At 41.2% G+C, this 24,534-nt stretch overlaps 1 protein-coding gene across 3 annotated transcripts in view; it reads left to right on the plus strand.

The window, feature by feature from the left end:
• The window catches only part of IMMP2L (inner mitochondrial membrane peptidase subunit 2), a 1,307,031-nt gene that overhangs the window by 48,686 nt on the left and 1,233,811 nt on the right, over nucleotides 1-24,534 (plus strand). For all 3 annotated transcript variants that reach the window (XM_089673957.1, XM_089673958.1, XM_089673959.1), the window contains exon 3: nucleotides 11,657-11,760. In XM_089673957.1, coding sequence (XP_089530083.1) covers nucleotides 11,657-11,760 — 104 coding nt within the window. The remainder of the gene's footprint in view (nucleotides 1-11,656; nucleotides 11,761-24,534) is intronic.

Raw genomic sequence — 24,534 nt, forward strand, 5'->3', positions numbered from 1 at the left:
GATCTATTAGTTGATGGTCTATTAAGATGTAATCTAATCTCGAGTATATCTCATGTGCATTCGAGAAGAAGGTATAGTCTCTGTCTTTCATATGTCTTATTCTCCAAGTATCCACTAGTTGATATTCATGCATCACTTTTTTCATAGCTCTCAGAGCCCTACTCCCCTCTCTTTGCACAGGAGAGGTATTATCTTTTTGTGGGTCCATACAAAAGTTTAGGTCTCCAGCTACTATCAAACGCCCTTTTTTAAAGTCCATTAATTTTTTCAACAAGCCCTTCATATACTTCTCCGAGTTTTTATTGGGACAATATATATTGGCTAAAGTACAGTCAATCCCCTGGAGTCTACCTTTTAAGAATAAGAACCTCCCCTCCGGGTCGGTTCTTCTATCCTCCAACTCAAATCTCATGTTCTTTGCCACACCTATTGCAACCCCTTTTGCTCTTTTAATTGGGGAATCTGCGTAGTACCATGTTGGATAGTATTTGGATTTCAATTTCACGTTTGCCTCTATCTCGAAATGCGTCTCTTGTAAAAATACCACTGATGTAGCCCTATGATGTAACTCTTTAAACAACCTAAATCTCTTCCCTGGACAACTCAGCCCGTTCACATTATAGGTTATAAACTGTAATTCTTCCATCTTTCCCAATTAAGTCCATCTCTCTTCCAGTTTGCCTCTTCCTCTTCATCTCTTCTGTCCTGCAGAGTATTGACCCAATACCTCCTCTCCTCCCTTCCACCCACCCAACTCTCTTCCCCTCCCCCCTCCCTCCCTCCCCACCTCCCCCCACCCCTCCCCTCCCCCCTTCTTTTTTCCCTACCCGTTTTTAGGCCTATAATCTGCCTACAAATCATTTGTGGATCTATTTCCACCATTGATTTAAAGTTTAGGGCATCAGCTCCGCCTATGTACGGTTCACCTCTCCTCCAACCGCCCCGATTCCCTCTCTCTGTCAAAAAGTCTTTACTCTTTACCTCCCTGCCTTAATCGGAGCCTCCAAGCGGGTCTCGGCATCCGGAGGGGGAAGGCTAGGGGCGAGAGGGAGAAGTAAGAGAGAGAGAAAAAAAAAAAAAAAAAAAAAAAAAAAAAAAAAAGAAAGAAAAATTCGTTTTCTACTTAATTCTCCCTCTCCTCCTCCTCCACCCCCGATGCCTCCCTCAGCCCGACCTGTTGCCAGTCCTCTTTTCTTTTAACATTTATGTTTCCTTTATCTTCTTCCTCTTCTTCCCAGCCAGCTATCTTCATTCTTTGCAAGTCCAGTCTATCACAAAAATCTCTTAAATCATCCGGAAATCTCAAATACGCTGTGACCCCATTTTTCCAGCCAATCAGAAATGCTGAGGTACCCCATCTATACTGCACATTCTGTTTTCTCATTTGCTCCAACAGGGGTTTCAGGGATCGCCTTCTCCTTAGGGTCTCTACTGTTAAGTCCGCATAGATTTGGATAGTCAAGTCTCCATACTTAACTAATGGTCTTCCCTTGGTCTTCTTCCAGATCTCATCTTTGGCCCCAAAATTTTGGAACTGGACAATTATGTCCCTCGATCTTTCCTTCTCAGTAGCCCGTTTGAACTTTCCTACCCTAAACACTCCATCCAGGTCGATCCCATCAGATTCCGGTTTATCTCTTATGGAGTTTAGGATTTTTTTAACTAGTTCATATAGTATTTCCCCTTTAGCAGTCTCTGGGATTCCTCGTATTCTAAGATTACTCCTTCTTTCTTTATTTTCTTGAACTTCCATCCTATAGGTCATTTTTTTCTGGTTATTTTCTAATTGGCTTATTTTTTCCTTTAAATTATCTATTTTCTGGGCCTGGGTTTTAACTTTCTTCTCCGTTTCTTCCATTCTCAATAGAAGGTGACCTAAATCATTTCGAATAGCTGTCATTTCGTGTTTTATCGTTTTTTCCAGATTTTGAAACATTTCTGCCATCTCCTTCTTATTTGGTAGTTGTAGTTCACCTTCTGGTTCTTTTTTTCCCAAGCCCTCTACTATTTGTTGGCTACCGCTGCTATTTATGCCCAATGATAACCTAGGGCTATTTCCTGAACTAATGTCCATTTCCCCTTTTGCACCTTGGGCCCTTTCTGGTGTAGTATTTCCATAAGATGTAAATTTCTTTATTGTTCCTGTTTGGGCCCCTTTGGGCCCTGCTCCCTTGGAACCTTTGTTCTTCATATCCTCTATATATCTTGATAGCCTTGCAGTTTTTCCTATTTCCTTTACTCTCCTGGGACACCTGGACCTCCTTTCTTCTTCTTTTCTAACCCCTGGGAATCCTCCCCTCTTTAACCCCCTTGGACGCCTGTATCACTCAGGGGTTCACCATGCAATAGGCCCCCAACAGTTTTCACTCACCCTTCCCCTCTCCGGACGGTGGTTCCAGGCTTATGTGGAGGGCCTTCACTGCTGCTCAGTCCTGGGGGGGATTCCTCGGGGTATCCGATATTCAGTTTCTTTCTTTCCACCTCCTTTCTCTCTCCTTGAGGATGGTCTTGGGGAAGAAGAATAGCTGTCCTAATATTTATGGGTCTCCCTGACCCAGGATTAAACATCCGGCCAGGGGGATAAAGGAAACTATAAGGTGGCAACACTTTATTTCATAAGAGCACCGACCAGCCTCTTCTCTCCCACCGAGGTCTTCCTCAGCTGGTCCCTTTCTCCTGCTTCACTCCTCCACTGGCCGCACAGCTTTCCAGTCCTGTAACACAGAGGGAGCCGACTTGTCACTGCCGCTCTGACAGGGAGCCGGCCGGCGTCTCTGTCTCCCAGTGATGCCTTGCGGCGAGCAGCGTGCTCACACCGCCCTGCTTCGTCTCCCCGGCAACCCGACAGCCGCCCTGGAGTCTCCGCATCGAGATCACCTTCTGGAGGTCCGCGTCCACTCCCCTCTCTCCTCCACGCGCCAGTCTCTCTCCGCTTGGAGCCCTCCTCAAGCAGGCAGGGCTTCACTCCATGAGGGTCTCGGAAGGTTAGTTTGGAGGTTATCGGAGAGCACTCACATCGTGCTCTCCGACGCCGCCATGTTTAGGCTCCGCCCCCCCGGGTGACCACACTTCCTCCTCCGACGCTCAGAGACCATTCTAATCAAAGATCACCTGCAAGAACTCGCCACATGGATTACAGTCCAGTCCCCTTACAAAATAGATTCAGACCTTTACAGGAGACATATGATGATAACATTGGTCAGAGGGACATGAGATGGCATCCAGTGCAGAATAATAATAAAAATAGAAATAAACGTCAACACAAGAATTTTCAGAATAAAAGACGACATCCAAACCCGTATAACAATTATCATGACAATTGGCATACTCCTAACAACTTCAGGTCTCTTGATAATGACAGATCAAGGGACTATGGAGGAACACCACGTCATTATCAGTACACACATCCACAGTATAGAAATAATAAACAGGATGATAATTATAATCGCGTCCAATATAGGGAACCCCCTTCTCCTCCTCAACCTCATTTTTTAGGGGGAGGCAAGGCCGAAAAAGAAGTACCGAAGCAGAGGAGGAAAGAGGGTCAACCGACCCCAAAAAGAGGAAAACTTAACGGATAATGGGATCTTTAACCTTAGTGAACAGGATCTTTCACAATATGAACTGAAACTCAACAAATGTTTAAAGTATGCCCCCAAAGTAGGGCTTAATAAGTTTCAAACTTATGTCGATGTACATAAGTTTACGAGAAAATTAGCTGTCAAAAAGTATTTCTTGAGTAAACCTAAGGTGCATGATGTTAACAGACTTTCTAACCCTATTCTTAGAAATGCGTCCCTTTTTAATCCCCCTCCGCAAACGCAATCCCATGTCAACATCTTTAAGGAGCTGGTCCTAAAAGATGTAGAATCAATTAAGGTCAAGCGTCCTTATAACCAAAAGGACATAGACCTAGGACTAAAAATGTTGTTAGAAAATAAGGACCTAGTAGTCAGGCTCGCGGATAAGGGAGGGGGTGTGGTTGTTCTAAGTAAAAGCAACTACATGTCTGAAGTGTATAAGATTTTGAGTGACAAAGACACTTACCGAATTCTATCTAGTAACCCGCTAATTGGTTACAAAAGATCCTTGAAGAACCTGATAAATAAAGGATATTCCAACGATATTATAAATAAAAAAGAAAAGGATTTTCTATGTCCTAAGGCACCCAGACTTCATATTTTGTACTGTCTTCCCAAAATACACAAGGACCCAATCAACCCCCCCGGCCGCCCCATAGTCAGAGACATAGGCTCCCTGTGCTCCAGAATAGGTCAGTATATCGACCATTATCTACAACCTTTAGTCCTAACCACCCCATCATATATCAAGGACACAAAACAGGTATTAAATGAAACTAGCACCTTAACCTGGGATCCACAATATGTAACTTATCTAGTTACTGCAGATGTCTCCTCCCTTTATAGCTACATCAATCATGAAGATGGTATGCTGGCTGTCGAATATTATCTTAACACCACTGACAATATCTCGGCAGCGCATAAATCTTTCATACTGGAATTATTAGACTTCGCGATGCAGAAAAATTATTTCATGTTCGATGGGAAATTCTACTTGCAAACCAGAGGCATTGCAATGGGAGCATAAACGGTAAAGCATAAACGGTAAAGCATAAACGGTATATAGATGACATATTCCTCCTTTGGCAAGGAGAAGAGGAAGCTTTGATTAACTTTTTTGACACATTAAATAACAACAACCATAATATTAAATTAACATTTAACTATAGTACCTTCAAAACCAATTTTCTGGATATAACTCTAGGCAATAAAGGAGGATATCTTATATCTGAAGCCTTCTTAAGACGACTGATAGAAACAGTTATATCCCAGTCGATAGTTGCCACCACCCCTCATGGTTGGCAGGGATACCTAAAGGCCAGTTCATGAGGGTAAGAAGGAACTGTGCAGAGATTACTACATATCATGCAAAAGCAAACATCTTAAAACAACGGTTCCTAGAAAAAGGGTATAAAGAAGAAACACTAGACAAGGAATTAAACTTTGTGGCTGCCCTAAATAGAGATACCATGCTGTCCAATGTGATGAGACAGGGAGACGGAATGTTTTGCCCTTTTATTACATCCTTCTCTATCCAACATAAAGTGATATCTAACATCATAAAGAATAATTGGGATGTTCTTAAAGCAGACCCCGTCCTCTCAAAGGCCCTTCCAGACAATCCGGAGATTGTGTTTAGGAAGGCACCCACACTAAGGAATAGAATCTCTCCGAACATCATTGATCCGCCCCCTAGGACTACTTTGTTTTCCAATTTGAAAGGCTTCTTTCCATGCAAAAAATGCATACAATTCAGACAAAGCAAGAACCCTTTAAAAAAAGTGGAAACATTCACATCCTCTAAAACTGGGAATAAATTTGATATTTCAACATTTATAACGTGCAACAGTCGTTACGCAGTATATCTTTTAGAATGCCCTTGTCGGTTGGAGTACATCGGCCGCACCACAAGAAGGCTTCGGGACCGCTTCAGGGAACATGTTAAAAATATTAAAAAAGGTTTTAAAGACCACTCTCTTTTAAAGCACTTTAGATACCACAATCAGAGAGATCCATCCCATTTAAAATTCATGGGTATTGACTTAGTTTAGAGACATTGGAGGGGTAATAATAAGAAAAGGCTGGTCTCACAGATGGAGACCAGATGGATATATGACATGAAGACCCTGACCCCCTCCGGCCTGAAAATCGAAGTAGATATCAAATGCTTCATAGATAACAGTTGATTCTATGTTGTACTATTCTCCTGTCCATTATTGTGGGTCTAAACTTTAGTCTTTTATACAGTTCCCTATTTTTTGTTACTATTGTCACATGTCATGTATTGACTAGTATTTCCATATATCCGGTAATTTATATTTTATTCTGGCATATATTTATTATGATTTTACCATATATTATATGTACCTATATTACAGATTGCATATATCAGATACCATTCTGGGTACATCTATGTCACAAACCTAATAGTGGTTATTTTATTCCGGTCTATTTTATTCTGGTGTATTTTGACCATTACGATTTTATTGTAAATTAGATATCTACATTATGTTATTTATTGTATCCAGTTATGTTGGTATCTCAAGCGTTGAGCAGCTCATGTTCTTATTTTTATCCTATTTTAATATTTTGCTGGTGCCTTTTGTGCCTATTTCAATATGCCCAAACATTGCCGGTAATTTCAATTTTAATATCACATATTTAATTTATTAATTTTGCCCTATCATTCCATGTTGTGAAATATACTATATATGGTTCCAATACGGCAGATTTATGGACCATAATATCTGTGATTCATGTGAGACTTTGGAAAATTAAACCTATTTTACAACACAGGCATGCTATATAACAGAGCCATATACGAAGTTTGGGATTTAATCACGGGATGGATAATGTCACACATTAAGGTCTATTTCCCCTTCATTGATTTCCAGTCTCTGACTGCTTGTCTCTAGGAAAATGGCACCCGGGTCTGCCCACGCATGCGCATTGGGTATAGATGTGCTCGTTTATTTTTTACCTTTACCTTATCTTAATACTTATTTATGTAACCTTTTCACACAGGAGAGATTAAGGACCTTCTATTCTGAATGGTTGCTGGCGATTGTCATCCAGTGTGTGTTTTTCATAAGCTTTCCCGGGACTCTGGGAAAATGGCGCCCAAATTTTTCCGCGCATGCGCATTACAGATGACCACGCTCGCGGATACTGAGCCTTCACAGGACTTGCCATATAATCACCAAATCCAGCCTTATTGCTGTAGGGGCGCCGTCCTAAGATGACCAATTCAACCACAAAGCTTGTGCACGCCTCTATGAGCTGTCAGCTGCTCAGTGCTTGAGAGGGCTACAAGAAAATGGCATCCGAACTTTCTGCACATGCTCAGTTCACACCGGTCATTGGCAAAATGGCACTCGCTCGTTTGTAGTGCCAAATACATCTATAAATAGCACAGCACAGACGTCCAGGCTGCTATGGCATCACCCCTTTTGAGAATGCACTTGGTGTGCGAAACGCGTTAAGGAGGAGCCACACACGCCTGAGACGTCACGCCACCGGATCAAGGAGGTCTGGTGGCCTCCATAACTACCCAGCTGGTTAGTGACTAGAACAGTTTTTGCTGTATGACTTACATATACTTCACTGGCGAAGGCCTCCAAGTTCTTTCTATGTATGTTCACTACTCTGATTTACTAATAAAGATTTGAGATTTTGACCTACTACACTATGGCCACTATTCTCTGCTCCACGCCGAGCATTTAATCCCTCAGGACCCTATGGTGACTACCCCCAGGCCCAGAGGAGAGTGGCTCATTTGTGCTGACCCCCACCGCAGCCCCCACCAGTAGAGAAGACCTCTAAAGGCGCCATTATTGTGAGAGAGCCTGCCCAGTGTGAGCTGCACCTTCCATAGGACAAGAGGGGACCTCTGGCTTTTATTATTGCGCTTTCATATTGCGCATCTGGTTAGTGCGCATTTCTTATATATCCTACACGATATCTAGTGTGTGCCTCACTGGGAATAACGAAGTCACCGTTTTTAATCTATTTGTTATTAATATTGGACATTATTTCTCTGGACTTTATACTTTTTTATATTTTGTATGCTTGAGAGGTTTTAAGGTTTCCTTTTAGTGTATCAGCTGCTTATATTTTCATTGCTTTAGCGCTCGCTGGACCATTCTTATTAAAGTCACAATCTAGCTTCAACTACGTACTGATTACCTAACACCTGCTTAAAGTAGGAATGCCTGTTTCACTGCAATATCACAAACTATCATGAAGAGGTATTCTACTTCTGGTTTGAATGACGTCTAGCAACACTTAACCTCTTGAAGTCATTGCCACATCCCTAGAGTCCTCTTGACTACAGGAGTTGCCATCATGTACTCTGCGGTAATCTTCTGGCAGCACTGTTGGCAACATTAGTCACCGCTGTGTAGTGTATGCAACATTTTACTCCATCCACAGGTTGCTGCTTGAAGGACTGCTGAGGTCACAAGCACAGAGTTGAAAATATTTTTTTTAGATCTTGCAGTAGGGTGTGCAGGGACATGGCAGCAACAGGAGAAGACACTTTAACTTAATCCTGGAATTGAGCTTGAATGGTGGAATACTTTCCCTGGATAGGACCACTTGTTCAGTTTAGTTCTGGCAAGAACTTTAGCCAAAAAATTTATATCAGTCTTTATGAGAAAAATGGTTCTCTAAGATTCACAGAAACCAAGGTCTTTCTTGGATTTCACTATAAAAATGTATTTAGCATCATTTTAAGATTATGATTTTTGGAGCTTTTTAGTGAGACTCGTTGTATAAATTCATTGATCTGAGAAATCTTCATTCACTCTCTAAAGGCTATATAAAATTCTTGGCAAGCCACTGATGCCCGGGGATTTTGCAAAAATAATGTCACTGTAATGTTTATACTAAAACCAAAATTTCCCACACTATGTTAAAAATATAAGTGGATAAATGAAACAAACAAAATGACTGCCTATGGACAGCTGCTTCTTACAGTGCTTAAAAAGTCCACCAATGTATTACAGCAATGGATACATAAGTGACTGCTCTCGTGAACACTCCATGGTCCCCTCTATATTCCCACACTATATGGGATATAATGTTCAGCATTACTGAAAATGTCCATTGGTTATGATGAAATGCTTTAGGGGGCTTCTAATGATATCACTTCTGGTTCACGGAACGCACACCAGAGTTTTGCTTCAGGGTTTCTATGAGATTGTGTAACAAGCACATGTGAGTTCATTGCTTTTAATGTTTTCACATTGAACAAATAATACTACATTATGGTAGCTTTCACCTCTCTATTTCTTATGAAAACATGTTGGTGTTGGCCGCATGAGATAACATTTTAAAAATTGGGAAGAGGGTGTTGAATGCTAACTTTAGTTTTTGCAGAAGAAGCTCCCCCATCTCCCCCTCCTATGCTCACATCAAAGATTTTCCAGAGCCTCTTCTATCACCTTGATTTCCCTATCCCAACTTGTATGGCTATCTCCTACTCTGTCTAATTTTAGATGTCCCCTGGAAACTCTGCCCTTTAGGCAAGCCTATGCCACCTCTAGCTAACTAAATTTTACATTTTTGAACAACTTATCCCCACATTATTATTACCTTTTGTATCACATGCCCTTCTCTTTACATGGCAAGCTTTCAAGAGCAGGGGCCTCCTGAACCCTCTTTTCTCAAACAGTATTGTACCTGAATTGTAAAGCACTGCGCAAACTGTTGGCACTATAAAAATCCAGTTTAAAGTAATAAACTGAAAAGGTGACTGTTATAAGGATATCTTGCTTTCTTTACCAGATCTTCTGGTGCAATATATACTGTGTGCATATATATATATATATATATATATATATATATATATATACACACACACACACACACACACACACACACACACACACACTATATTGCCAAAGTATTGGGACATCCCTCCCTCATTGGTTTCAGGTGTTCCGAAAACCTCCATGGCCACAGGTGTATAAAATCAAGCACCTAGGCATGCAGAGTGATTCTACAAACATTTGTGAAAGAATGGGTCACTCTCAGGAGCTCAATGAATTCAAGCGTGGTACTGTGATAGGTTGGCCTGGCTGGATGAAAAGGCCTGGCTCGCAGTCTCTGCTATAATTCATCTCAAAGGTGTTCTACCGGGTTGAGGTCAGGACTCTGTGCAGGCCAGTCAAGTTCCTCCATCCCAAACTCGCTCATCCATGCCTTTATGGACCTTGCTTTCTGCACTGGTGTGCAGTCATGTTGGAAGAGGAAGGGGCCATCCCCAAACTGTTCCCACAAAGTTGGGAGCATGAAATTGTCCAAAACGTCTCGGTATGCAGACGCCTTAAGAGTTCCCTTCACTGGAACTACGGGGCCAAGTCCAACCCCTGAAAAACAACCCTACACCATAATCCCCTCTCCACCAAACTTTACAATTGGCACAATGCAGTCAGGCAAGTACCATTCTCCTGGCAACCACCAAACCCAGACACGTCCATCGGATTTCCAGACAGAAGTGTGATTCATCACTCCACAGAACACGTCTCCACTGCTCTGGAGTCCAGTGGCGGAATGCTTTACACCACTGCATCCGACGCTTTGCATTGCACTTGGTGATGTAAGGCTTGGATGCAGCTGCTCAGCCGTGGAAACCCATTCCTTTAAGCTCTCTACACACTGTTGTGCTAATCTGAAGGCCACACGAAGTTTGGAGGTCTTTCGCTATTGACTCTGCAGACTATTGGCGACTTCTGCGCACTATGCGCTGACCCTGCTCTGTCATTTTACATGGCCTACCACTTCGTGACTGAGTTGCTATTGTTCCCAGTTGTTTTCACTTTGTTATACTTTCACTAACAGTTGACCGTGGAATATTTAGTAGCAAGGAAATTTCACGGATGGACCTATTGCACAGGTGGCAACCTATCACGGTACCACGCTAGAATTCACTACTGAGAGCAACCCATTCTTTCACAAATGATTATAGAAGCAGTCTGCATGCCTAGGTGCTTGATTTTATACACCTGTAGCCATGGAGGTGATTGGAACACCTGAATCCATTGATTTGGAGGGGTGTTCCAGTACTTTTGGCAATATAGCGTGTGTGTATGTATATATATATATGTGTGTATGTATATATATATATATATATATATATATATATATATATATATACCTGCTCTGTAGTATAAGAGGATGTGAGTTTGAAGGTGTAGCTGTTGGTGTGTACAGCTGTGCTTAAAAAGCATATCTAATTACAACATGCTTAAAGCTGGGTACACACTATGAGTATAAATCGGAAGAAACATTCTGTATGAGGAACGATCGGTCAATTATCTGATCATTGGTATAGTGCTTTTGACAGCCAATTCTGACTGTTCAGAAGAGAAAAAAAAAAACAAAGGTGAAAGTTAGAAAACTTTAATTGTACGTGAACACAACGCACAATTTTCACTCAATATGTGCAGTAATTGTACAAAAGCAATCAAAAAGAAGTAAATGCACATGATCAGAAGTAAAGAACAATCCAGAAGAAGATGGCAATGATCAAAGAAATCTTATAGAAGATGAACTTTTGCCTTTGTCATTCGAGCATTTTTGTAAATATCATTGGTGGTGACATCATGATATGTACCTTTGTGGAAAATCGGATGATCGTCTGATTTTCTCATAGTCTGTACCCTACTTAACATGAACAAGTATAATGAACAAGTTTACAATCCCTTAAAATGAAGCATGCTAGACTGCTTTACAAAATGCTTAAACCTTAAGGTTGTTTTTGTACTTTTTATGGATACCATGTTTTCATGGTGGGGTTAGGAAGAGTAATACGGTTTTCTAGTTCTGTTTTCCAATAGATTTGTTTTGGGTCAGCATGAGCATGAATTATTGCATTCATTCTCAAAGTTTTATAGTCTTTGTAGGATTCTCTCTATTGGAAACCAATGTACTTTCTTTTTCACACTTAGTGATACTTCTTGTTGGCAGCACATGCTTGTTCTCCCATCTTTTATGTGTACAATAGATTGGAAGAGAGAAGAAAGACATCAGGGAGATAATTTTTACATAAAGCTGTCGTCTTTCATTTTTAGCCTTCGTTGAATCCAGGCGGAAGAAATGAATCAGATGTAGTTCTGTTGAACCGATGGAGAATACGAAATTATGAAGTTCAGCGAGGGGACATCGTCTCTTTAGTGTAAGTGGAGACTTTCAGTACTTGGTGTCATTTGTTTACAATCCATGGATGCTTTATGAAAATGCACATCAGGTTCACAGACATTTGTGAAGATACTCTACTGTATGTGGTACTGTTTTATGCTCAATGTATCAAGATCTTTTTTCTTGGCTGTAGCAATGAGGTTGTACTTAGTTATTTTATTAGAACAGCATTGTCATAGTTATTGCTATTTTTGTATGTAGTTTTTTTTCTTTTTTTAAAATGTATTTATATAAAATGTGTTTTTCTAGTTTGCCACCCTGCAAAGTAGTAGCCACCAACACTAAACTATATGAGTTTCCAAACTGGGACATATACTGTATTTGTATATAGCAATAAATACATTGAGAGCAGGCTTACCTTTGAGGTATCCCTGTCTTTCCTAAAGGTGCAGCAGTATGCCATATTGTCTGACACAATGGGGGTCTTCAGCTGCCTTATGTGAACTTGTGTGTTGCTGTATGTTTTAAGGAGGAAGGGTACTGCTAAGGTCCCAGCTTGGGTGCTCCATACAGTTTAGAGTTTCGGACTACCCCTTTGCAGAGGTGTCTTTCTGTGATGGGTGTGGCTTTACATGACATTGCAACAATATGCAACAAAAGTTTTGTTTTGATCAAAATGAGAGAAACTGATTATAATTTGTTATGTACTGAATGACTAGGTCATTTGCTGGTGAATGTTTTGTCTAACAAATGATTGTAGTGAAGAAGTTTGCTTAAAAGATACTGTACTATCTGCCTTTCTGCCGTTTGTGGTCTAGGGTCAGGGCCAAAAGATGGCACTGTTTCACAAATAACTGAGATTTAATTAGAGGGAAATTGTTAGTCAATAAAAAGCCATGTCAAAACACAAGAAAGCATAGATGTACAAAATCCTTTGTATTCCATGGTATTTCAGAGGGATTTTTCTTTACAGACTCTATACAAACAAAGAACATCACTTCCTTTTATAGCAATTTAACCTTTTCTGTAAGTGCTTCTTTCGCAGATGTATTGTTTCTTGCTTTACCTAGTGATCTTTCTCTCAAAGCAGATGTTTTTGGATTTGTATTTGTTTATTGAACAGTTAATTTTGTCAGATTATAATGAAAGAGAAGCTGTGATTGTACGACTCAGAAGCTTTTCTGTATTGGTATGTGATTGATTGGCTTTGTGCAGCTCCCAGACCTGGTAGATCTCTTATGGTTGTGTTTGTAACTAACATTGTACAAACTGGATTACCCTCAGGAGCCTTCATTACTTTATCATTTGCTTTACAAGGTTACTGTCACACTTTGCTTATGATGGAGGAATTTGCTCACCCACCTGGAATAGGTCAGAAGATTCAGGCAGCTGCAGTGCTATTATTCTCCTTCATGCAGCAGAGAAACAATGGAGGCTAATATAACTTTGTAGGAAATTATCAGTGTGTGGTGCAATAGTCATACAATAATTTCTATACAATGACAATCATCAGCTACATCATATACTGTTGTTTAGCACAGCATTAAGCAAAACTGCCCTCTGCACGAAACCTGAGTCTGTGGCTGTGATAGGACTGTAAAGTTGTTCGTGTTCAAGTTTTTCACATCTAGCTTTTCTACTGTTGTAGAAATAGAACACATAGCATGTGCTGAATCCTTTTATCTGGCAAGGTATGTAAGGACTCGTTCTGCAACATTTACAGAACCCTATCCTGCATATGCCTTAAGGTTGTCAGGGGCCAGGTTCCCAATGTCCTTCAAATTTGCAGTAGACATCAAATTGTTTAAAGCCATGTTTCTGCTGATGTCAATGTAAATAGTTATTTCTTACAGTCATGCACCTAAGGATTGTGGTATGTGTCATTTTTTTTACAGAAAATGCCAGTTCTCAGACTCTAGACAGAGGTCATGCATTAACCTGAGCCATCAGGGCCACAGTTAGGCTGTACGGGGCCCCAGGATTTCTATCTGACTGGGCCCCCCCACCTGGCCAATGTGGTGTTAATGGAGAACAGGAAGCACAGTGGCTAAATGGTTAGCACTTCCGCCTGGCAGTACTAGTGCCCTGATGGCACTGCACAGGTTAATGTATGACCTCTGATTACAGTCTGAAAACTGGCATTTCCTGGTTTGAATCCGCCCCACGGCACCACCTGTTTGCAGTTTGTATGTTCTCCCTGTGTAAAAATGCACAGCAAAGCTGCAGGGTTTTACTATTTATCCAAAAACAAGTGTAAATGAGAAAGTAATTATCTCAATTCTCTGATTGTGCTTATAAGATGATGTACTGTGTGATCACCTGATGATAATAATGATGATCACAAAATCACAGTGAGATAGCTGCTTTGGCTGTTATCATCCATGACTGCAGAGTGTATGCACTTGTAGAGGTATACTCTATAAGTGGAAGAACTCTGAGTCCTGAATGTATCATTCTTGTGTACACAGTAGGGGGCCCCTTACCAGTAAAAGTGATTGTGTGCAGTCACTCTCTAGCCTGCTGCTCCTGCCCCCTGGATCAAGATCCCAGATTGTATCGACTGTGCCCAGCCGTCACAATCTCTCACATTGCAGAGGGCTTCAGTCCCGCCCTCTGTCCTCAGGAGTTACTGAGGGAGCGAGACATCCATCTAATGCAGTGGTTCTCAACCTGGGGGTCGAACGACCCTTTCACAGGGGTCCCCCAAGACCATCAGAAAACACATATTTCCGATGTGTAAAGAGCAGCTACTGTGTAGAAAGCAGCTGCTGTGTTGAAAGCAGCTACTCTGTTAAAAGCAGCTACTGTGTTGAAAGCAGTAGTATTGGAGGTAAAACGACACTCATGAATTATAATTACTGGGTAAATAATTTTATGGTTGGGGGTCACCACAACATGAGGAACTGTATTAAAGGGTCACGGCATTAGGAAGGTTGAGAACCACTGATCTAATGTATGTCACTCCACCAGCCAGGAGCTGGAACTTAAACTTTGTATCAACAAATGCAGCGCCAGCCACCTACGCTCCGGAATTAAAAAAATTAGTTCCTGCTGAGTTACAGACTCCTGGGCCCCTCTGATGAAATGATGGGGCTCAAGGGAAATGTTGTTTAATATTTGAACACTCTAGGAGCTGCGGGAAAGCATTAAAAAGTGCTTCTGTGTCATCACAAAAATGTATCTAACATATACCTGCTCAGGCCCCCCTGGTAAATTTATGGGGCCGAGCACCCTACAGGAGGACCTGTAGTACCCCCTTATTAGCGGTCCTGAGTGCCATGCAGTATGCCTCATAATTGAACACAAACATAAACTGTTGACACTTGAATGTGAAGATTTACTCTTCTATAGGCTGTGCCTTCAGGCCAACAAATGACACCATGAAACTATATGATCAATGTACATATGCAGGGTAAAACACAAGGTTCAGATAGAAAGGTTTACCATGCCTGTAAGTTTATCTTAAAAGAAAACATATCCCTTGTAGTACATATACACCTGACTGAGAAACACTGATTAAAGTCAACCTGTCATGATAAAAATATGGACCCTGCAATTGCTGACTTTTTGCAGGTTGTTGCGTTATTTGATCCCATAATTATCCTACAGCTTCACTACATAGTGTGTGTCTGACCTTAGCAGGCATGTAGAAAAACATCCTAACCTGCGTGCTTGTTCTTGGCCACTGACTAGAGGAGCAGTAGCATGCACATGACAATCAAGGAACTAGCTACTACTAAAATGTCCTTTCTACTTACTAGGTACACCTAAGTAGTGCCTGAAAGAACCAAATTTTGTCTCTAATAATAAAGTGGTATTTTTAGTTTAACGCATTGAGCAAAGGAAAATAAATATTCTCTATTAAACTATTTGTTAAAGTTCCTACCCCAGCACTTGCAGTTTACAACTTTCATTGCTACTGGCTCCTGCTGTCACAGTGCTGCTTTCCTGAACAACTGATCTTCACATGAAAGAATACAGTGGATGGTACAGTCTCCAGCCAGCCTGTTAGTTTTGAGAAAGGGGGAGGAGGAGGATGTAGGAGCAGGGGAGTGCCTTGCTATTCTTGGCTACTGTGTGTTTCTACTGGTGCACACAGTGTCTAGAGACACAATTCTAGTGCCTGCATGCAAGTGTGACTCCACAGGATGTCATGCTCTGTGCTATTGATAACTTATCCCCAGAAGATGTTTTCCCTCTGGTAGCAATCTCTTAACATGGATTCAAAGAGTCGGCATATACCTGTTGTGACTCAATGGGGAGATTGATTTTGATTAGTTCAGACACATTTCATGTTTTTTCCTTTAGGTCCTCAGGAACATTTAATTGGGTAAGATGTTCCTGTATCACATGCACAGCCCTGAATCAAGAATAGGTTCAGGTAAGTATAAGGGGGGTGATGGTAGAATTGCTACAGTCTGCTGTGTATACAGTATGTGTGTGTCCAATCTGCAATCAAGCTCCGTGCCATCTGCTATCTTGTGAAAGCACATGGTCGCACAAGCTTACTGTACTTCACCTGTGACTTTTGAAAACTGTTTCTCTATATTGGACTGTTTTATCCCACCTATCTAAGCTGCTGTTCGCCTTCTTAAAGAAATGGTAACCATTTTTGCAAAACTTGAAAAATGTCTAGACAAGGATCTGAGCACTCTGTTATCACTAAATCGATGCAGATACATCATGCCTCTGACCACACAGATGTACAGGGAGCAGATTCTGCTGATATTGCAGAGCAAAGTGTAAGATCCAAATGCACAATAAAACCAAAACAGAAACTTAGAGAAAACTATGAAACCACTAGAGATGGGTTCTCCAGCAATCTGTCAGATCTATGGGACAGAACTACATACTGCATATCAGTTTTGTTGCACTTTAATGATCAATTGTCTTAATTAGGGACTCTATAGATCGCCTATCTGCAGCAAATGAACGCTGCCAACTGTTGTCTGCAAAATACACAGCTTTCGTAAAGGGTTCTAATATAGAGGGCGGTGTAACAGAAATAAACAAGACAGCTGCACTAAACCAACAAAGAGATCTCTTAGTGGAAGATGCTAAGGCAGAAGTCCTCATCGCTCAACTGCAGGAGACCAGATCTCAAAAATCCACATTTACTGAGCTCACAGCATGTTCTTCTAGATACTCTTGCTCCGGAGACTCAACATTAAGCGACTTGCTAATAGAGACCTGTGCAAGTCTGGAAGTGAATAAAGTGTGAAGCTCCTTTGCCAGAAAGGAAGCTGAGATAGAAGCTCAGAGTAAAGCTTGCCAAGCAAAGACGGAATCCCAAATAAAGATTCTGCAAATGGAAAGGGAGGAAGCAGCTGCCCTACCAAGGCTGAAGGTCCTTGAACAAGCAATGGAGAAAGTACTAATTCAGTCTGTTCTATTCCAGAAGAGCTGGAAGATCCAGTTGAACGCACCAGTGAATATGTGCCAAAGTATAATGTTTGCAATGATACAGAATCATAGAAACCTCCAAGCGACTCCTAGTGACAAGCCACAGTTCAAGCAACAGCCAGCAGAAACCTTAGAGACTAAATCACAGCTAAATGCTCTTGCAACATAATTTCATCCTGGTATACCTCACTCTTTTTCACCAGAGAACGTTTATGCTCAAGGGCCACAAGTTACTTTGGCACCAAAGAGTGAGAAACCAAACCTGTCTGTTTTCACCAGATATATGATTCACCACACGTTTATTAACATTAGCCTCTCAAAATTGGATGACTGTTTAGAGAACTATAGGGCTTGGAGATCAACCTTCAAATCTGCTCTTGTTGATCTCAACCTTACAGCCAATGAGGAACTTGGTTTTTTCATAAAGTGACTGGGGCCAGAATCTGCAGATCGTGCTAAAAGACTGAGAGCAATACATGTTGACTACCCAGGTGCAGGTCTTGCTGCTGCTGCATGGGCAAGAGTTCAGCAAACCTATGGTATCTCTGATGCTATAGAAATCGCTCTATTGAAGAGACTTCAAAACTTTCCAAAAATAGGTAGCAAAGATCATCGCAAGCTTCAAGAACTAAGAAACCTCCTCTTGAGCTAGAGTTGCAAAGACAGACCCTCATCTACCTGGACTAAGCCATATACACACCGCTCATGGCGTGAATCCAGTGATGTCTAAACTGCCATACAACTTGCAAGAGAAATAGGTACAACAGGGCTCAAAATGAAAAGAGACTATAATGTATCTTCTCCTCAATTCTCACATTTTTGCAGGTTCATCAGTCAAAAAGCCTGGATGAGAAATGCTCCCAGATTCAGTGAATCTAGCTTGCCTGCTTCATTATCAAGGTATGATAACAAATCATCTAAACATAGAGACCTAAATATAGAAGTAGCTGTTAAAAAGACAGACATCTCATGAGCCTCCCATGAGTGATTCGGGTGATAGAGATCCTAATCGTCAGTGTCCTATTCACAAAAAACCTCACCCTCCTAAGAAATGTCATGGGCTTAGGGCAAAAACTGTACAAGAACGCAGGGAGATTCTCCAGAAACTTGGAATATGCTATAGGTGCTATGCTTCCTATGACCATTTTGCTAAAAATTGCAAAGTTGTCATCAAGTACACAGACAGCAGTAGTGACAAACATGTTACAGCTTTGCATCCTGCTCCACTTCCAGACAATCCAGAGCAGCCAACTACCTCGAGCCCTGTTTCAAATCATGACAGGGAGCAACAAAGCCATGCTCCAGCCACAACAAATGTTTCTTCTTCATGTCCTGAAGTCTGTGGAGAAGGATTAAGCCACAAATGCTGTGCCAAGGTATGTCTAGTCAAAATATATCCGAAGAATCAACCTGAGAAAGCTACCAGGATATATGCCATAATAGATGAGCAGAGCAACTGATCCCTGTTTAAACCTAAATACTTTGGCATAAAGGGCATGCAACACCATATGCTCTCAACACCTGTTCTGGTCATGTAGAAACCTCCGGCAGAAGAGTTGATTGGTCCATGGTCTCCCATATTAAGGTAAAGGCAAAGAAGGTCCTACCCTTGCCAACATTAGTTGAGAGTGACCAAATACCAGACAACAGGGAAGAAATTCAAACTCTGGAAGCTGCGTATCACCATCCCCACTTAAGGCACCTGATTAGTGAAATTTCTCCAATGAACATAGATGCTGGGAAGAGACATTCTCGGAGTACATAAAGTATCCCAGCAGAGAAATGGATCTGACGATGCCCCATATGCACAAAGACTTGATCTAGGCTGGGTAATAGTGGGTGATGCATGCTTGAATAGAATGCGCACGTCATCAGATATCAAATCTTTCAAAACTCAGGTGTGAAGAAATGGACATGCATCTTACTTCAGACAATGCCCTCATCATTGTGAAGTAAAGGAGAAGCCTCCTAACATCATCCAGGTATTAGATACAGAAGACTTAGGTAGCACAGTATTTTGTACTACATGTGATGACAACAGAATAGCTTTGTCAGTTGAAGACAGATAGTTACAATAATGGACAATGAATTCTTCAAAGATGAATCTAACAGCTGGGTTGCACCATTACCTCCTTATGCTACAAGAGTCAGACTTCCAAACAATCCTGTACTAGCTTTATCTGGATTCAACTCACTTTAGTGAACACTTAATGGAGAACCATTTTATTGCCTTTATGAAAAGGATATTTGACAATGGTCATGTTGTGTGAGCTCCACCTCTTATAGAACATGACAAGTGCTGGTATCTGCCTTTCTTAAGAGTGTATCATCAATGTAAATCAAAACAAAGCAAGGTAGTGTTTGACTCCAGTGCTAAGCATCAAGGCGTATCCCTAAGTGATGTTCTTCTCACTGGTCCTTAACTTAACCAACAACCTGGTAGGCGTACTTATGAGGTTCAGAGGAGAGCCAGTTGCAGTAACTGCTGACATCAAACAAATGTTCCATTGCTTTATAGTAAGAGAATGTGGTATGAAGAATTAAGTAATTGAATACTGCATGAAAGTACATGTCTTCGGAAACAGTCCCTTGCCTGCTGTCGCAACATATGGTCTACAAAGGACTGCTCTTGATGATGAAAATGAGTATGGTGCAGATGCTCGACACTTCGTTGAGAGAGACGTGTGCATGGATGACAGACTCAAATCTTTACCTACAGATAAAGAAGCCATAGACCTGTTCCAAAGGACTCAAGGTATGCTTCCTAAACCAACTTCAGACTCCATAAGATTGCCTCAGACAGTGCTGTTGTGATGAAAGCTTTTCAGCCTGGCAATTTATGCCACAGGATTTAAAGATTTAAATCTGGGAATGGACATGCCTCCTGTTCAGAGAAGTCTGGGCTTATGGTGGAACCTATTAAAAGACACCTTCGGCTTTCAAGTCAGCTCTGCAGACAAGCCATTTCCTAAACATGGTGTTCTGTTAGTGGTGAACAGTCTATACGATCCACTTGGATTTGTGGCTCCCATCATCATACAAGGTAAATCCTTATTAAAACAGCTATCAGAGACTAGTAAAGATTGGGATGCTCCACTACCAAAAGACAAACATTCAAAATGGGAGTCCTAGAAACAATCTCTACATGCTTAAGATGAAATTGGCATACCCTGCTGCTACACTTCAGCTTTCCTTGCTGTCGGAGAAAATAGATTCACATTTTCTCAGTCTCTCTCAATCAAACCCATGTAGGCTTTCTATTTGGCAAAGCTAAGTTGGCACCTAAGCTTGAGCACACAATTCTCAGGCTTGAAATTTGTGGGACTGTGCTAGCCATAGAAATTGCAGATTTTTATACTGCGTGAGCTAGACATTCAGATAGATGACATAAAATTATACACAGGCAGCACAGTTGTTTTGGGCTACATATATTATCAGACCAAATGCTTCTATGTCTATGTCAGCAACCGTGTAGAAAGAATTAGAAAATCCTCAAGGTCTGAACAATGGCATAATGTTCCATTAGAGTTTTATCCTGCAGATCATGCCACCAGGTCAGTGTCTGCAAGTGTCTTTGCAAATTCTTCTTGGTTAACAGGACCTGAATCCCTGCTAAATCATACAGAAGAAACTATAAGTCTTTAGTCTTCTAGATCCTGACAACGATCTGGAGATTCGTCCTGAAGTCAAGACCCTTGTCACCAGATCTGAACAAAGATTAATTTTGGGTTGTTAACGCTTTGAACTTTTCTCCAAGTGGAGAAGTCTTGTACGCACTATTGCAAGCCTCCTGAGGAAGCCTGTTGATTAGATGTAATGTGTATAGGAGTGGAGCGGGATCATTCGGTGGCCCTTTTGATGTAGACAGCGGAGGTGGCAAGACAGAGAGCTGCCTGTGTTTGATATACACTGTACAAAGCACTGTGTGTGCACTGACTTGTGACTGTCACTTTATATATTGAATAAATGTTTTTACTGTAGAGAGCATTATCAGTCCCTATCCTTCTTTCATGAATGAAATAACACTTCTTATGTGAGTGGAAGATCTGTGGAACAGTGGAAGCCATCTGTGGTGGAGTGATTCTGGAACCATTCTGTTTGCAGCCCTTGAAGGGGGCACAAGCACATGTGACTCTTGACTAGCCCTCAGGGTCTAGTTTGGAGGTGAGCATATATTGTTCATTAGCAAAGGTATACGAGCACTAGGCAGTACAGGGAATAAGCAGCTGACATAAAGGCAAAATCCTCTATACCTTCCTAAAATACAATCAAAAATATGCAGCGCTATATGTTAGAACACACAGATAATAGAAATTGGTATAACAACGCTGTAGAGCGCTACGATCGAAATCATGTGCAATGAACGTCTATGGACATTATAATTGTGCAGATGGTGAACTCAAATAGTAGAGTGGAATATATAAGCATATGGTGATGTGTATATAGATATAGATGTATATAGATGTAGATTGCAGCATGCTGTTTTATGTGGCAAATTTATAATAAATACTACACTATCAAGAAATTTCTGTTTTGGCTCGTTTGATGGCGAGCCCCCCTTCAAGGTGGATTTTGCTGCTGTTTTGTACCTGCCTTTGAGAGAGGTCCCCCTGGTGGCTATGTATGATACCATGGCACAAGGAGTGTGATCCCCCTGGTGGATGGCTGAGTGATTCCTGATCCCTGGAGGCAGATGACCCTGCAACTAATTGTCCTTCTGCGGTTGGCCAGCTGAGCTGTGGATGTTCATCCTTCTGTTACCAGAGGACCAGGAATGGTTTAAATACTCAAATGCGCATTTGTTTGCGCTATCTGGTTAGTGCAATCTACATCTATATACACATCACCAGAGTCACAATTTGCACCTTTTTATGGATTTGGGGACTTATATGCTTATATATTACACTCTACTATTGGAGTTCACCATCTGCACAATTATAATGTCCATAGACTCTCATTGCACATGATTTCGATCATAGCGCTCTACAGCGCTGTTATACCAATTTCTATTATTTGTGTGTTCTAACATATAGCGCTGCATATTTTTGATTATATATTGTTCACTGGAGGTGTATGCATGAGTAGCTCTGGTGATCAGTTATAGATGATATTGGTGCATGGAGATATGGGGACACGCGAATAAGTTGGTGGTACTCGTGGATAATTGAGTGAAAGATCTTACTACTTTGGACTTTATGTTTTGGACTTTATTATTATTTTATAGTAGAGGTTTGTGAGTTGTGCGGCATCTTTTGCTGCATTAGATATTGCTCACTGCTATCACACTAATTCTATTGATGCTGAATTTCAAGGCTAGTACTTATGCCAAAAACCTCTTTCTGCAAAGGATATTGCTGAAAGCAAACTTATCATAATATACAGTGAACAACAAAATGACTTTAGCACAGCAACTAACCCTTTAACTGCCAGGCCCGTACTCCATAGGGACCTGACAGCAGGTGGTTTTATAAACAATCCAGTGACTGCACCCTCCGGGATTGTGTACACAACTGACAGGCAGACCCCTGCTTGTCAGGTTGAAGCAGTCATGTGGCTCTGCTGCTGCCGATTGCTTCCACAGCCCCCGGCGACCGTGCCCCATTTCCCCCCCCCTCCACAGGATTGCACCCCTTCTTTGTGTGACCTGGAATGCGACGTCTATGACATCACTTCTGGATCACAGCTGTCCACTTTCCCAGCTAGAATAGCCAGTGAAAGATGTATTGCAATGCAGCTTGCATTGCAATACATCTAATGGATCACAGAGGAGACATGCAGAGTCTTTTGGACCTTGCATGTCTCAATAAAGAGAACCTGTCACCAAAAAATCATCACATAGGAGACTTTGTGTCCCCTATGTGACGAAAACAAACATTTTTTTCTTTGTAAAAAACTAATGTTACATCTAAGCACATAAGACCCCCCCCCCAAAAAAAAAAAAATTGAGGCCCCCCCCCACACACACACGTACGAATGTAAATGCACACGTTGGGGCGCCGATTGCGATACACATATTACATATTGCCGATCACACCAGAGTGAGAGCAATAATTCTAGCACCAGACCTTCTCTGTAACACTAAACTGATGACCTATAGGGGCCTTTGAAGCATTGTTAATAAAAAATATATGGTACTGAAGTTTGACGCAATTTCATAGGCGTACACAAATTTAAGCTTTGGCATGTTGAGTATCTATTTACTTGGTACAACCTCATCTTTTATATTTTACCAACAATTTGGGTAATTTATTGTATGTGTTTGCCTTAAAATTCACTTTAGTTAGATTTTTACTGAAATTTTGCATTTCCTAGATGTTTGCAATAATATCGTGTGACATGAAAAATTGGAGCTACCACTGTTTTATTCTATAGGGTGTCTGCTTTCAGAAAATATATAATGTTTGGGGGTTTGTTTAATATTCAGTAATAATAATACAATGCATAGTCATGGTTAATGTTCATATAACTGTGAATTGAGAATTTGTATATTTAATTTCCTTAAAGTGTTACTAAATCCACAACAGTAAAATCAGTCTGTATATGCAGTACAGCATGCTTGTTTTACTCACCGTGGAGCCTAAGGGGTTAATTCTCTCCATTGTGTACAAATGTTGTTTGCTGCTGACTTCTTTGATCCTCCCCTTTTTCCAGAGTCCCCCTCTTATCTACTGATATATCATCTGGAGTCACTCTGCACATACTCAGTTTGGTGTGTGTTGCTAGAGAGGTTTTTTTTTTTCTTGGGAGAGTGCATGTGATCAGCACAGGGCTAATCAGCACTGTCCAGACAGAGGTCAGGGGTTTTGCATCCTTCTAAATCAGAATTAAAACTCCTCCTACAAGCTTTAACATGTGCTCTGCTGGACACTGATAGAAGTCACAAGACTGCTCTAACTGCTGATGAGAAAAGGTGTTGAGAAGTTTATATTTACTAAAATAATTGCACTTCCATGTTCTGTTTACTGTGGGAGACCAGATAAAGTGAATGCAGTGTCCTGGGTTTAGTAACACTTTAAACTATTGTTTATTGACTTCGATATAGTTGGTAATATACTGCAATCTTGTGGTCATTTGGTTCTTCTGTGTTCCCTCCCATTTTATAGTGTATTTCCCCTTCCTTCTCACATTGCATTCATGGGATAAAAATTACTGCTGGTCTCATGGCCACGTGTTAATTTGCTCACAAGGGGGAACCATGTTTTGACCTGCAAATATGGTCTTTTCAATCATTTGCCACTTCCTATTTTCTGCTGTAACCTGCTACATTCAATAAACATATTTGTGGATGAGAAAAGGAGTTTGGTGCAGGGGCGGACTGACAACTCATGGGGCCCCTGGGCAATAGGGGATCATGGGGCCCCTGTGTTCTTGCCCAAACTCAAAAAAGCCTATGAAAAAGGTACCAGGG

The sequence above is a fragment of the Staurois parvus genome, unplaced genomic scaffold (genome assembly GCF_062004578.1).
Source record: "Staurois parvus isolate SC_StPar_1 unplaced genomic scaffold, SC_StPar_1.0 ptg000147l, whole genome shotgun sequence".
Lineage (NCBI taxonomy): Eukaryota > Metazoa > Chordata > Amphibia > Anura > Ranidae > Staurois > Staurois parvus.